This window comes from Sebastes umbrosus, chromosome 16 (assembly GCF_015220745.1).
Source record: "Sebastes umbrosus isolate fSebUmb1 chromosome 16, fSebUmb1.pri, whole genome shotgun sequence".
NCBI lineage: Eukaryota > Metazoa > Chordata > Actinopteri > Perciformes > Sebastidae > Sebastes > Sebastes umbrosus.
This window is the reverse complement of record NC_051284.1, coordinates 3627226-3644005: the sequence shown is the minus strand read 5'-3', so window position 1 is coordinate 3644005 and position 16780 is coordinate 3627226. Positions and strand designations below refer to the sequence as shown.

At 41.4% G+C, this 16780-nt stretch overlaps 3 protein-coding genes across 3 annotated transcripts in view; all 3 read left to right on the top strand.

Moving 5' to 3' along the window:
• Window positions 1-16780, top strand: part of LOC119474418 — an 813351-nt gene that overhangs the window by 572797 nt on the left and 223774 nt on the right. The gene's annotated exons all lie outside the window — the stretch shown is intronic.
• LOC119504373 (G-protein coupled receptor 135) lies at window positions 1464-7512 on the top strand. Its single transcript, XM_037796463.1, has 3 exons — window positions 1464-3095; window positions 3229-3480; window positions 5437-7512. Exons 2-3 carry the CDS (start codon window positions 3365-3367, stop codon window positions 6800-6802), a joined length of 1482 nt encoding a protein of 493 aa, XP_037652391.1. The 5' UTR covers window positions 1464-3095; window positions 3229-3364; the 3' UTR covers window positions 6803-7512.
• LOC119504360 (disheveled-associated activator of morphogenesis 1-like) overlaps window positions 12269-16780 on the top strand; it is a 41078-nt gene continuing 36566 nt past the window's right edge. Inside the window, exon 1 of the mRNA XM_037796440.1 lies at window positions 12269-12478. The gene's annotated coding sequence lies outside the window, so the exon portion shown is untranslated. The remainder of the gene's footprint in view (window positions 12479-16780) is intronic.

Here is a 16780-nt window from a genome sequence, read left to right as displayed (position 1 = left end):
TGTGGAAGCAGTAGATAAAACACTAACAAAAGCAGAGAAATAATTATTATTGTATCAAAGATATTATTTGATCTAGTGGACGGAGACCAAAACATTTAAATTCTAGAGTTCTAGATTAATGAGGCATTTTAGTCCAAAAGTTAACCATGTAAGCGACCAAAAATTATGAAATTTATCCTGAGTTATGAATATTTTATCACATATATGTGTTCCCAAAGTCCAGACAGAACCTCCACTCAGTATCATGCAGTGGTTGCACTGCACTAGAGATCAGGTAAACGCTACAACACCATGTTAGGACCGCATACGTTGACTGTGGCTGGAGCTGCTGAAATGTGACCGTGACAAAGAATCTGAATCAGAACCAGCTTTATTCACACAGTAAGTGTGCACACATACAAGGAATTTGACTCCATTTGTTGTTACTCTCAATGTACTTGCACAGAAATAGACATAACAGTTGAAAACAAGGACAACAAATGGGAGTTGTAATTAACACACACACATTAACTCAATCGATCTTTTGAAGGTTGCAGCGGCCTCAGTTTTGAAGCTAGAGTGAAGATAATGGTATCACCTGAAATTAGAAAACCCTAATGAATCCATTGGAACCAACCATGTCATGGCCATTTTCAAAGGGCTCCCTTGACCTCTGACCTCTAGATATGTGAATTCTATGGGTAACCACGAGTCTCCCCTTTACAGACTTTATGATACACTTTAATCATGATTAACTATTTTAATTTGATTGACAGCCCTAATATCATATCAATGAAATTTGTAGACGGTAAGACAATAGTACAATGGTGCAGAGCGCAAAGGGTGCTGGAATAAATAAATATGGAATTATAAGTGTAACAGGTTGCTTTATATACATGAGGTAGATGGATATAAAACAGCAAAGACAGCCGATCCCAGTGTCACTTCACAGCTGTTGTTATCTCAGGGTCAAGACTTCATAACATGGATGTCATGATGGTAAAGCTGGATAAAAAAAGACAGGTCTAAATGCACTAACCATCATAACACCGCTGAAGACACGCAATGGATGACAATGGCTTCGCTATTTTAATTCAGAAATACGCAGCTCTTGGTCTGACAGCATTTTTGCAGCATGTTATCTTGTATATATATAGTTTACTAGCCTCAGAAATCTGATCCAGCTCTGTGGGCCTACAGCTGTAGACCAGTAGGACCAGTCAGGACCAACCAGCTGTGATGACACTCTCCTGGAGGATCACCACCAAACTGGTCAAATCCTATACAGTGTGTGTGTGTAGGCTGCATCCAGTGCCTTGCATCAACAGTATCTTTTGTAAACACCTTATAATGTCATTTCACAGGGACATAGATGCAAAAATCTATCACCAGTTACCATGGCAACTGCATTAAACGTCACACGTCTGCACGTTCATATGGAAGGCGTGGTTACAGAGAGAGAGAGAGAGAGAGAGAGAGAGAGAGAGAGAGAGAGAGAGAGACAGAGACAGAGAGAGAGAGAGAGAGAGACAGAGAGAGAGAGAGAGAGAGAGAGTTGATGAGCAGAACTGCGTTCTCACCTGGTCTTAGTGCAGCTGAGCTGGTCTGGTTTCATATCTGTTATTAATGGAGATGTAGAGGAGCAGAAGCAGGCTGGTGTCAATATCTCCTAACAGAGATCTTCAGGGTGGAGCAGCTGGTGGTGTTTTCTCTCTAAGCGGCGGTGAAGAGCAGCTGAAGGAACCAGAGATGGACTTTCTCCTCTCCTCCTAACGAAGGATTACAAACAAAGGCCGAAACCTGAACAACACAATCTGCCCACAGAAGGCTGCTGACATTATAACGACACGGAGGTGTGAATACAGCGAGGCTGTCTGCTGTGTGCAGCCTGCTGTCTGCTCCTCCAGAGGAGCCGCTGTACGGAGCATGAGGAGAACATGAGGAGCAGCAGCGTCTGGAGCTTCACCACTGGACTGATGGAGAGCCATTAGCTTGTTCGTGTGGAGGTCACTGTGGACGTGTTGTCACTAAATGACCAAACACGAGGACCAGAGGGGATAAATCAACCACGTCTCACAGCCGAATAACGGACATTCATGCACATTTAGCAAACATGCTTTAACAACATGTCAATACGACTCTGGGCGGTGTTTATTTTGACGGAATGTAAACAAATAGCTAACTTCCGGGTGAGGTACTGAACTGCTCTGGTAAAGAAACTGAGTTTTTGGGTCTTTGTTTTGGTAACATCAGGCTGAACCTAAAACAGCTGCAAATGATAATTAGCTTACAGCAAAAATATATATGTTTTTATATTTCAGACTATAGTAGGATAAATAGGCCTACTGTCATTTACAAATCACTAGCTGCATTATTACAGTATTAGTAACACCTGTATCAAGTATTATGCAGTTTAGTATTTATCATAATATGGCAACATTTTACAATGAGTTAACAAACAAAATGTGAAGCACATATTTTGGTCAAATATGCCACAAAAATTGCCAAGTGTATATGTAAAAATGTCATATCAAATAAAATTACACTAAGAGAATTATAACAAAAACAAGAGACAAAAAAAGAGCATCCTTAAAAATGTGATAAACAAACAATGACATTCTATCAGAGTTTTAAATTCTAGATAATAATCCCCTTGTATGATGGGCTCCTGTGGATCATGTATGGCATCAAGTCAGTGACCTCTTAACCCCAGAGAGCTGGGCTTCAATAGAAGAAGGTCCCTGGGGAGTTGTATAGCATACAAATGACATCGCCTGTAGCTGTTACAATGATGAAGCATGATTGACATTATAAGTACTCATACAAAGCAACTGTGTGTTTTCAACAGTGCTGTAAAACATTGGTATCTATCATATTAAAAAGGGTCAGGCTTTATTCTACATATTTAGATCTTATTTTGGAAAAAAACTTATTAGTGTCATCATATACAGAAAGGTACATATATGAAATCTGACCTGCATTTAACCCATCCTAAGCATTTAGGAGCAGTGGGCTGCTGTGAAGCACTCTGGGACTAACTTGGGTTTCAGTGACTCGTTCAAGGACACTTTGACATGTGGACAGTAGGAGCCGGGGATCAAACCACCAACCTTGTGGTAAAAGGACGACCCACTACTGTCATTATTAAATCCTAGATATTGCACTATTACGTCAGCCTATGAACACAGATTTGACTTCCTCTCGTCTTTTCCTTTCTTCTGTTGATGAATTCGGAGATAATGAAAATAGAAAACTACAAATGGTTGAGGAGGAGTTATCAGCAGCTACGTTTGAACCCATGAAACCGACACGGACTGACTGTAATCTGAATGGATGTGTTTGAGACGAGGAATGACTTTTGTTGTGCTGTTTTTGTGCCTCGTCGATGGATTCGCCCGGTAGCACGGCCCTGCGGGGCAGCAGTGGCACCAACTACACAGCTGACACCTCGGGTCCAAGCTTCACCAGCCAGCTGGGCACCTCCTCACCTGTTGTGCCGAGGTAATTCACTCTGTCCATCCACTCATCCATCTTTCATTCATTCCATCATTTGCATGTGAGTGGCTCCAGAATGTAGCAACTGGTTGAATTACTTGAGGTACGCAAGTTATCCACAAATTCCACTCAACAGAAGGAATTGCTACAGCGTCGATGCACCCTTTCCTGGAGCTACAGTGACTTATAGCTGACACAAACATATTTTTAACTTTCTAAATAGAGTAATAGAGTACTAATTTCATCAGAGATGCAATTAGCAAGGGGGATTGATTTCATATATCAAATGTAGAAAAAGCTGATATCATTCCTACAGCGTCAGTGGTGTGGTTACAAATTACTGAAAAACTACTCTCCCAGGACTTGAAACAATAAATATCTATAATCTCTGGCATGTTCCAGAACATGTGAAAATCTACATTAATATCAAATTCACTGCATAATTCACAATGGTGTGATATTGGATTTGACATAGTAACCTCCATTTTCAATATTTTATTTTTTGTTTCTATTCCTGCCCATTTCATATCAGACTGGATATCAAGGTTTACCTCCACTGACTGGTTTACAGTTTACAAATTCAGACCTTTTCTCTTTATACAGCTGTAATATTAAAGGCAGGGTGGGCCAACTTGAGAAACTAGCAAAAGTAAGCTACACTAGATTTTTTAAAATGATCCAGCTGAAAAAAACAAGCCTCGTGTTGCCAACCAGCGCAGTCGCACAGCAATTTGTGAAATTGTCACCAGATTTAATGAATTGATACGTGTACATGGACATGAAGTTTCAAATTTTTTTCGTGATGGTCAGCATGAAATCAATTAGTATGTAATCCACGTAATTGTGAACTGAGAAGTGTAAAGAGCGAAAAAAAAAAACAGGACTTTCACCCAGGAGACTGGTGTTTGTGTCCCGTGTGAAACCACAAGTCAAAGTTGATTTCTTTGTCACGTAACTTCCGTACTTAAGTTACAGCACTTCTGGAGTTATTTTAACCCAAACCGCCATCTTTTCCTAAACCTAACTAAGTAGTTTTGTTATTTAAGCCTAACCTAGTCCATCTATTCCTAAACCCAACTAAGTAGTTTTATTCTGAAAAGACTGTGGCGGAAATTGACACATGTGTCACGTGTTGCTAGACAAACGCACAAAAAAAAAACGTTGTTGAAAGTCGTGCTGAGCGTCATGAAAAAAAGGGAAATTCGTGTCTATGTACACGAATCAATAGATTAAATTTTGTGACTATTTCACAAACTGCTGTGAGACTGTGTTGTATTTCCTTTTATGTGATATGCAATTTCATTAAGGTGTTTGAAAATGCAAAATTGCGAAATTTGTCTACAGGCATACAGACATTCAACATATATGGGTGAGTTTCCAATGATACATGAATAATGAACGCCACTTCCGGTGTTATTTTAACCCAAACCACCATCTTTTCCTAAAGATATCTAAGTAGTTTGTTGCCTAAGCCTAACCAAGTCGATCTATTCATAAACCTAACTAAGTAGTTTTATTTTGAAAATCCTGGAGCGGAAGTTTATGTGTGCATCACGTGTTGCTGGACATTCGTAGGAAAACGTACAAAAATACGTTGTTGAAAGTCGTGCTGAACGTCACAAAAAAGGGAAATTCGTGTCTATGTACACAAATCCAATAGATTCAATTTTGTGACTATTTCACTGAACTAATATGAGACTGTGGCCGATTTTTTTTCTTTTTTTTTGTCAGAGGATATGATTTATTGATTGCTGTCGGGATGTAATGAGAATTTCAATTAATTTAACAAAAAATTTTCCTAAAATCTTTACCAACCCTGCCTTTAAGATTAGTCTCACACTAGTATAAAAAAACACCCAGTCTTAAAGAAAAGGTTTTATTTTTTAGGGTATGCATAAAGCGCTGTGAGAACATATTGTATCCAGACTATGCTGATTGATGATTTTTTTTTTGGTTCTTTAGGGTCGTTTCCATAGTGACCAGCCTAGTGACCGCCACCACAGAGGCCACAGTGGGAAACACAGGAAACCTGTCGACGTTCAGAGACCAGAGAGGGAGCGAGCTCGGTCTCATCCATCAGGCGTCGACCCCGTCGGTGCTGAGCGCCGTTGAGAGCAACTCTGTCCTGCAGGGCATCACGGTGGCAACGCAGGCCCTGGTCCTTCTCTCCATCTTCCTCCTCTCCAGCCTCGGCAACTCGGCAGTCGTCATCGTCATCATCAAACACCGGCAGCTCCGAACGGTGACCAACGCTTTCATCATGTCGCTGTCGTTGTCCGACTTCTTCACCGCCGTTCTGTGTCTGCCGTTCTCCTTCGTCATGCTCTTCAGTAAGGACGGCGTCTGGATGTTCGGGGATCGTTTCTGCGTGGCCAACGGCTTTTTCAACACCTGCTTTGGCATCATCTCCACCCTGACTATGACTCTGATCTCCTTTGACAGGTACTACGCCATAGTCAGACAGCCACAGGCTAAAATCGGGCGCCAGAAAGCGACTCAGTTGTTGATAGCCGTGTGGTTAACTGCAGTTATTTTCTCTCTGCCTTGGTATCTGTTAATCCCAACACCTACAGAAATCCACAAGCAAGGTTTCTACCACTGTATGTACGTGTTCCACTCCGGGACCTCACGCATGGGGACAGCTTATAGCATCTGCCTTATCGTCGTATGTTATCTACTGCCCTTCTCCCTCATGTGTTTTTGCCATTATAACATCTGTAAGACAGTTCGTCTCTCTGAAATCCGAGTCAGGCCAGTGACCACGTACGCATACTTGCTGCGATTTTACAGTGAGATGCGAACAGCCACCACAGTTCTGATTATGATTGTTTTCATCATTTTCTGTTGGGGGCCGTATTGTTTAATGGGGTTGGTCACAGCGTTGGGGGACTACACGTTCAACCCCGCAATGGACACCGTGGCCATCTGGCTAGCCTGGGCCAACGGAGCCATCAACCCTCTGATCTACGCCCTGAGGAACCCCAATATATCCATGTTACTGGGGCGGAGCAGAGAGGAGGGCTATCGGACCAGAAACATTGCCGCGTACCTCTCCAGCCAAACGCAGAACCACGAGGTTCGGCATAACCAAGCAGAGAGGATAAGGGACCGCTACGTGAGTCGCGTAGGGGTGAATAATAACGGCCGTCTGTCCAGTTCAAGTCCCGGAAAAGGAGGAGGAGGAGGAGGAGGAGGGGGTGGAGAGGTGGCGATGTGGGCCTGTAAAAACCCCGCTGTGTTCTTCTGCAGGGACGCCCAGTCGGACACGGCAACACTACCCAACTGTGTCAGTGCTCCAAAGATGAAGACGGCGGACACCAGCCTGTGACATTCTGGTAGAGCGATTGTCGTCATCTTATCTGTATTAGTTGTTGTGGATCTAGAGACTGCCTTTTGGAAATACCTGATAGTGTTTATGTCTCTTCTGATCTCAGAAATGTTTATGATTCAAACCACCACTTGATCAGATTTAGTTCCAGGAAGGATCATTTGAGCCGTTCATATACTACTATTAAGTTACTGTTTACACGAGGTGGGAAGACAAAAGTTATGACGGGGAAAACTCCATTTAAGCAGCTGTTGTACAATAGATAGGTACATGAAATTCCTTCCTGACACCATCAAGTCCTCTCAAGGACCACCTGAAACACCTCTGGAACCCCCTCAGTGATTAAGCATGGAAGGGGAAACCATGACAAGTTTGTGTTTGTGTTACAAAGGTCTTCATGTCATGTCATCTGTAAATGCAGCGCGTAGTTATGGAAAACTGAAAGGATCTAGTTTTTCCATAATTCCATGCTTAAAACATAATATATGTACTGTACATGTCATTTTCAGACTCTCTGCTCCAAAAAAATTACACAAGCGGTCCTTTGTTTAAATTCTTAAAACGACATAACTTTCCTCCTTCACAGGGATGCACCGATCTGACTTTTTCTGTCTCGATACCGATAGCGATACCTGGGCTTTGGGTATCGGCCGATACCGAGTACCGATCTGATACCAGTGTTTAATTATTACATTGTATGCCTCACTGTGTGGAAGTGACTGGGATCATTTGTTTATGCGTAAGGCAACATCAGGCTTGACTTAAACATCGCTTTCCTAACTTTGTCAAACAAAATGTGACAAATAAATACATAGATATACATTTATTTAATTGTTCTTTATTATTAGAATAATAAATCGTACACCAGCAACTTCAAGGTAATCTTCAAAATTAACAGAAATTGCAATTCAAGTGAAAAAACCTTATTACCTTAAACCTTCGCTTTCGGTATCAGTGCATCCCTACATTTCAGCCAGCCTGCTTATACAGTTACACATGTATTCAAGAGACGTATTTGTACCATCGAAGTGGATGGTGCAACACAGCTAGTAGGCTATGATAGCTTCCTGTGTTTTGGACTGTGGCCTCTCAGGGCGCGTTCACACCAGCCCCGTTTAGTTTACCCCCTTGGTGCAGTTCATTGGGGTGGTGTGAACGCCGGACTCTGGTGCGGACCAAACAACCGCTCTCTGGTCCGCCTCGAAGGCTTGGTCTCGGACCACTGTCACATGAACACTGGAGCGGTTCATTTCTGGTGTGAATACCATTCGTACCTTACTTGCCAAACCTCCCGATTTTCCCGGGACACTCCCGTTTTTCATCGCCTTCTCCCGATTTTCTCCCGGGGTCACAGTTCTCCCGTACCTCTCCCGATTTATGGCAAATTTTCACACTTTTTTTCCTTTTCGTTATCCTAACCTGTTTCTGGAACTGAACAGTGTGTATAAGCTCCACCGTTTCCGCCCGGACGACAATAGAGCTACACCAAATGTCGTTTCCCGGTGGAAGAGGGACGTCTATGCTCGCGACATAGCGCAGTTAGAGCTCATGTTTGAGTTGCGCTCGCCGTATGGTACAGCGCACATCACAGAGTGCAGCGCCCAAAGTTGGGTTTTGCTCAATGTAGCAAAAAGCCGCCGTGGCGCGACTCGAGCCACTGGAAATACAGTAATGGGTTCAGACCGCAGTGGTGCCGTTGTCGCATTGTGTTTAAAGGGCCTTCAGTGAATGAGAGATGGAGAGAGAGAAATAAAGAGAGCTAACTGAAAGAAATACTCAAGCATGGTCAAAAAAAACAAAAAAAAAAACGATGAATATCAGTATATGCTTGAGATTCACACTCCAAGTTTACATCAGAGAGGCGAATTATTCGGTTTTCTTTCCTGACAATTAAAGGTAAAATTAAAAGTTTAACAGAAAAATGCTGCTGCAGTGTACTGTAGTCTCTGAAACTCACATTTTTCTGAGGGAATACCCTCACACCCCCCCGCTTTGGTTTCGAAATCCTCCCTATTTTTAAAGTCTCAAAGTTGGCAAGTATGATTTGTACCGATCACAGGAAGCGTACCATTTATGTGTCATTTCATTGGTTAAAAAAAATAAGTTTTTCCTGTTTTGGTGACTGGTGAACTAGTGGCATATTTGCGCGTTTGTTGCCACTGAATTTAATTAATTTAATGTTTATCAGAACACAAATGAGACAATAATTAGCTAGATAGCGCACCCAGCAGTCGCTACACCACTCCCCGCTGCTGGAAGACTAGTTCGCCGGTAGGAGAGCGGACGGCGGCGGTGGGGAGTGATGGACAAACTGTATCGAGCCAGTGCTGCCGCTGGCCACCAGCCTGCTGTTCGGCTCATTTTCTGTAACTACTGTAGTATGAAATCATGGTGGAATTAGCAAGCTAGCTAGCCAGCTAACTAGACAGCCGCTAAATGAGTAACCCTTGAACAACTTTGCTTCATCCACACACTCTTGTCACGGCGTAGAAAAGCACATCACACACGTTGAGCTAACTGTATGACCAATAATCAAACTATATTTCCACCACATGACTTTTGTTTACAATTTCTGGACCGTTTGAGTTTTGCCTTTGTGAACGCAAAAGTGGGAAAATTGAAACCATGTGCATGTGAGCAGTCAGATGGGTTGTTTCAGAAGGCACCAACAAACGACCTATTTTGTCGTGTAGATATGAGGACTTGTTGCATTTTCATCATGTCTGTCAGTTAGCCCGTTATGGCATTGTTTTGTTTTTTTTTACTTATTAGGTATGACATTACTAGTTATTGCATTTATGAGTATTAATCTGTGTAAAGGTGTCAGCTTGAATGTGTCTCAACAGGTTAATTCTCACTAATAACAGTGAAAGATTGAACCTTGTGAGTCAGATGTGATGTCTTTGGACTGTTTTGTTCAGTTCAGCAGGTCTATAAAAGCTTTGTTAATTACATTAAATGGCTCAGCAACCACCTGTCTGCAGCAAAGCTGTCCATCATATTCCCATCGTCGATTATGTTGTGTCTCAGTAACCAGGAATAACTGTACTACATTAAGCTGAGATGACATGGAACTCCAATGGTAAAAACTACTGATTTAGTCAGCGACGGCACCTCTGTGAGTGAACATCAGCGCAGCATTTGAAAAGGCAAAGAGAGCTGAATAAACTTCGTTTCAGATGCGGAGTTGGAATTATACTTGTTGGCCAGGCAGGAAATGTTTAAGGTTGATTGAACATAACAAGCACTGGCTCACCACGGCAGCTTACATTACAAACGTCCAGCAGTAATGTTACTCTACTTTGTCTCTTATCTTGCTGCGACTCTGAAGTAATGAAGAGATGACGTTTTAAACGTTAGCGTTTTTCGTCCTTTTGCACAGGTGTAAATAATACAACTGATGGTGACTGTAGAGTTTACTGACATATCAATGAGCTGCAGCACTGGTACATCTGGATGGAATGGTTTTAGTTAACCCCTTACCGTTCTGCCCTCTTTTTTAGAGAGGTAGGGGTAGGGTATTTGAGGTGCAGCTCTGCACTGTTTGTCAAGTTATTCTATTCATTATTAAAAAATAAAAATCAATTCATAAATGGCCATCCCCATGCTCTGTTATGCCCCATAAATTGTTTTAGCAATTTTTGGTTTGATTCCATTTGTTACACAGATTTTGTGCTGAATTTAATTATTTCTTTTTTTTATCACTGGAGAATTGATAAAAAATGATCAACAATCCCTCCAAAATACCACATTAAGACACCAAGACCTTGAGGAACACAAAGTCATGCTGTGATTTGGTATCAAAAACTTTTGACATTTGGAGATTTCTGCAAGAATTGCATTTTTTTGGTGATTGGATGGCGAGCACTTGTGTTGTGTAAACTGCTCAGAAACCCCCTTATTGTCAATCTATAGCTAGGAAAGCCATCCATCCTCTGAATGCTATGAATACAGTTGGGCTCATTGGATGCACAAGAGTCTCAGCTTTACAGTGATGCCCAATTTATGCAATTCAAGACTGTTTAGGGACCCCAGTATGAAGAAATATTCAAATACACCATTTTAGAATAGGAGACAATAACACATAATTTGTACTGCATGCAAATAACTGCATGTGATTATCATAAAGTGGGCATATCTGCAAAGAGGAGACTTGTGGGTACCCATAAAACACTTTTTTTTGGCGTCAATTTTGCGTAACTTCGTAGCGTTATTTAAGCGATCTTCCCGACAAGCTTGACATGGTTGGTATCAATGGATTTCTTAGGTTTTCTAGTTTCATATGATACCAGTATCTTCACTCTACCTTGAAAACTGAGCCCATTACAACCTCTGAAAGACAGAATAGCGGCCGGGCCCGCCGGGGGGGCCCGGCCAGAGTGTTAAGGGGTTTTAAACAAGTAGAAACATATCTGCTGTGAGAGTGGTTAATTACATAAGGTCAACTCCATGTACTAATAAGAATAATACCAAGAGGGATGACGGAGGAGAGTGCGGAAGGTGTCAAGAAAAAGTCTGGTTTTGGAAGTATTTTTTTAGAGGAAACACATTTCTTTATGTGAGTTAGTGACCTCATCTGGCCACAGTGGCAAACAAGTATTAAGAGTCAGGAATGAACTACTCTCTCCTGAGAGTTTTTTTCTACCAAGCCTTGTTGTAATCATGCATTTTATCCACCAGTCTCTCACATTAGCCAACCTCTGATAATGTACTGTACAGTATACAGTATAGACCTCCACTGTCTGCGCTGCAGGTGCTGCAGGGAAAAGGATTCAGATGCCAAGCAGGAAGAAGACAATGTTTTTGTCATCACTTTGGCCCATCCTTATGTCTAAATGTATTTTCATCTAATTTTTTATTTTTTTTTAATTCCACTTTCGTCTCCTACTAATCGTGGAAAATGAGGTAGTACTTAATATTATGCGTCTCTAATTTGTTAATAACTTACTAAAATGTCCATGGAATTTTCTGATGGAAACAATAAATAAATCATTTTGTATAATTACAGTTAGGGTTAAATGGGTACATTCAGGAAAATATAAAATGTGTCTACAGGCAAGCATACACATTTATGATAATAAAAGAACAATAATTTTATAGAATTGAAAACCAACAGCTGCTTATGAACTCAACAAAATTAACTTATCCTAAATAACTGCCTCCGAACTTTGTTCATCCTGATAATTAGTACCAAATTATATAGTTCTATCCAGGAAATATAGGATATTATATGGAACATACAATAAATGGTTACAAAAGAAGATAAACAATTGTTAAGGATATTGTGTTGCAGTTCTTTGCACATCCTTGCCACCTGTTTTCAGTTCATGTGTGGGAAACAGTCTATACTATGTATATGAAGAAATGGAATTTGTGGGCAAAATAATAACCATTTCAAGCAAATATAGTAACTGATGTGCAGTTTTAAATGGTAACTAAGAAAGGCACAATCAAAGTGGGACAGCACCTTGTTCAGCAGGTTAGCTGCTGTCCTGTGTCATGAAAGCTGTTTTATCAGTCCACATCCTGTACTGGACCCTAAAGGTCACCTGTCTTTGAAGACTGTTACTCTACAGGGCTATTTAAAGACAAACACAACCAGGACAGGACATCTGAGAGAGGACGGAAAAGGACAGCACCCTGTTTTATTAGTATTAAACACAGCCGGCCTTACAGATGAGGGTAATGTGTGACGAGTAGGGATGAGATCGCGTTGATATATCAGTGTTAAGATTTTGAGATATTGACATTTGAGCCCTTGAAAATGGCCTGAAATTCAAATGTCTGTCTACTTTAATTGGTCCTCACAGCACATATTCCTGTCTAACCCAGTCGCATAGTAGTTTGTGCAATACTCACGAAATTGAATGTATTAATTTGTGTACATAGACACAAATTTAATTTTTTCATAAATTTTTTCGTGATGGTCAGCACAAAGTTAATTCGTATGTAATCCATGTAATTGTGAACCAGGAAGTATAAAGAGCAGCAAACGTCGTGCAAGGAGGAGGTTGGGTCAAAAAACACAGGACTTTTGACCAGGAGGCCGCTGTCTGTGTCCCATGTGAAACCAGAAGTCAAAGTTGATTTATTTGTCACGTAACTTTCGTTACACTTCCGGAGTTATTTCAACACAAACCATGATCTTTTCCTAAACCTAACTAAGTAGTTTTGTTGCCTAAGCCTAACCAAGTCGATCTTTTCCTAAACCTAACTAAGTAGTTTTATTTTCAAAAGATTGGAGCGGAAATTAACGTCACGTGTTGCTGGACATTCGTAGGAAAAAATGTGTTGTTGAAAGTCGTGCTGAGCGTCACGAAAAAAAGGGAAATTCGTGTCTATGTACACGAATCAAATAGATTCAATTTCGTGACTATTTCACAAACTGCTGTGAGACTGTGTTGTCCGTTCTGCCTTCAGAACACTGTAGTAAACTCCCTATTAGTCCATGAGCCTGACCCCCAAAATGTGGCCGTCGTGCCTCTTTGGAGGGACCAAGTGTCATAGTGATTTTTTTAAAGGTATATCCCTAGTGTTGGAAAATGCAAGATAGCATTGCAGCAATGATAGCTTTCTATGTGCTATCACACCTTTTTCCCCGTTTTACACATACAGTAGATCCGGTATAAATGAGGGTAACCAACACACAATATCATGAAGTCATATATCATTGTAAAGCTTAAACTATAATCTATCCATCGGTCACATTGTCATGACACTGAGGTCAAGATAATTTTACCTTTGACCTCTAATGCTGCAATGGGGCAAATTCTGAATGCCACTTCAAATGCCCTTATAACTGACTCCATATATATCTGATGTGCACATTAGTAGTTCCAGCATAAAGAGCACAAAAAGAGCTTTAAAATGATATATTACATGAATAACAACAATAACAACAGGACCATATTGAGATAATAATACAGTGGCTGGTTCTCATGGCACATTTGCCCTTGACTACCTGTACGCACAAGTCTTTGAATAAACACTTAACCAAAAACAGGAGTGAAAATACCCTTGTTGAAATTCTGGATGACAAAAGAAAAAAAGGAAACCGAAAGCCTCCGACTCTGAGGAATGTTAAACTGATTATAGTTAACCAACCAATGTGTTCACACACTAATTAAAGATGACATCCCATGTGCTTTCATTATGAAAGCTACTTGCATACTGTATATGAGCTTGTTGTTGTGCATTGATCTGAACTCTTTTGCATTGTAGGCTGTAATAAAAATTGTGTCCTTCAGGGGGAGCCAGCAGGATAGTAACAGTAGCAGAGTATTAACCTTTCAGTCTTGTTCAACTACAACAGTAGTTTGATAGTAAGGCCCATTCTAATACCAACAGCTTGAATGATGAGCTCTTTATGCAGCTACATGTTTGGTCAGAATTTCTATATTCTCTTCGAAAGAATTCAGTTCTATTTCCAGCCGATTGGCCCTCGACAGTATATACAGTATATATATATATATATAAACTGGAAAAACAAAGTTCGGAAACTTGTGTTTGGTGGATTATTTCTCTGTTGTTACAATGCTAATTGGCATTGTATTTTACATCGTTGGAAAGCCTGTTTATTTACCTTCGCAATGATGTCCAACTTGTAAGGATCATGCATTTGTGGGATGAGCAGCACAGCTGATTATGTGGGTAGCGCCCAAGAAAAATTTGCCAAAATGCTCTAAACAGTGTATTCTCATAAAGCTACCAGGAAGCCTGCAATGACTGCCCTTCACCGTCAGGCCCGTTTGCGCTGGTGTCGACAACACAGACAATGGAACCTGAACATGTGGGGGAATGTCATGTTCAGTGATGAGTCCAGGTTCTGTCTGCGAAAGTTGGACGGCAGGGTCAAAGTATGGCGACGACGTGGAGAACGCTATGCTGATTGTAGCACCGATGGAGTAACAGCTTTTGGTGGGGGCTGTGTCATGGTGTGGGGCGGCATCTTCCTCACTGGCAAAACAAGGCTTGTCATCATTGAAGGCCATCTCAATGCAGGGAGATATCGGGATGACATTCTGCAGCCAGCGGCGATCCCATATCTCCACAATCTGGCACCTAACTTCATCCTCCAAGATGACAACGCTCACCCCCACAAAGCCAGGGTTATCACAGACTACCTCCACAATGTGGGAGGAGAGAGAATGGAACGGTCTGCCAAGAGTCCAGACCTCAACCCAATTCAACATGTGGGATCAGGTTGGACGTGCTGTACGTGTTAGAGTGACCAACACAACCTCGTTGGCTGACCTGCAACGAATACTGGTTGAGAAATGGAACGCCATCCCACAGCAACGTGTGACCCGGTTGGTGACCAGCATGAGGAGGAGGTGCCAGGCTGTTGTGGCTGCGTATGGATCTTCCACCGCTACTGAGGCTCCTGATGGTGTATTAAATTAATAAAGTGTAAAATAGCCAATATGTCTTGTTTGTTCCTTGTTACTGAAAGAGAGTTCAATCATCCAATCCACCAAACAACTCAAAACAAGAGTCAACACCAACAGGAGAATACACTGTTTACCATTGACGGAGCATTTTGGCAAATTTTTCTTGGGCGCTACCCACATAATCAGCTGTGCTGCTCATCCCACAAATGCATGATCCTTACAAGTGGGACATCATTGTGAAGGTAAATAAACAGGCTTTCCAACGATGTAAAATACAATGACCATTAGCATTGTAACAACAGAGAAATAATCCACCAAACACAAGTTTCCAAACTTTGTTTTTCCAGTATATATAGTATCTACGTGGGTGCAGATGGTTTGAAACAAGCTGTTAATGTGACAGGTTGAGAGATAATGGGTTTATCCTAGTGACTCTGGTGTTGAAGACTGGAGACAAAAGAACAACACCCTTCACTGCTCTGCAACAGCACATCAGCCAAGTGTGCTGGAATGTCACCTGGCTTCATAACACGCACGCAAGCAAGCACGCACGCACGCACGCACGCGTGCGCGCACACACACACACACACACACACACACACACACACACACACACACGCACACACACACATACACGCACGCACGCACACACAGATGAATAAAACTAAGGTATTAAATATGTGAAGATAAAATGTTCATCACCACAATCACTGAGTATGAACAAAGTGAATTCATTCATTCATGAAAGTGATTATTTAAGATTTTGTATTTAATTGTAGTTAGTAAAGCATATATGATTCAAATGTATCAAGGGGGGTGATTTGGTAAATTTGCTAAAATTAGGTTCAAATATTTGTTGCTGCAAAGTCAAGGTTATATTAATCCAATGATATCCATCCTTTACCTGAAATAGAAAGATTTATGGTACCTGCATCTTTTCACAGACACATTACAGATATGTATTGTCCCCTCATTGTCAGTTATTATTACTTGTACACATTATTGGACAGTTGTGGACAGGAGTGTCGACGATGATAGTCAGAGGAATGTCTGGCAAATGGACAGACCCCTTTAGGAAGAAGTACGATTAGCGGATTGGAAAGCACCCTATAGGAGGAAACACGATTAGCAGGATGTAAAGCATCCTATAGGAGGAAACACGATTAGCAGGATGGAAAGCATCCTATAGGAGGAAACACGATTAGCAGGATGGAAAGCACCCTATAGGAGGAAACATGATTAGCAGGATGAAAAGCATCCTATAGGAGGAAACATGATTAGCAGAATGAAAAGCATCCTATAGGAAGAAGCATGACTAGCAGGATGGAAAGCACCCTATAGGAAGAAACACGATTAGCAGGATGGAAAGCACCCTATAGGAGGAAACATGATTAGCAGGATGAAAAGCATCCTATAGGAGGAAACATGATTAGCAGGATGAAAAGCATCCTATAGGAGGAAGCATGATTAGCAGGATGGAAAGCACCCTACAGGAGGAAACACGATTAGCAGGATGAAAAGCATCCTATAGGAGGAAGCATGATTAGCAGGATGGAAAGCACCCTATAGGAGGAAACACGATTAGAAG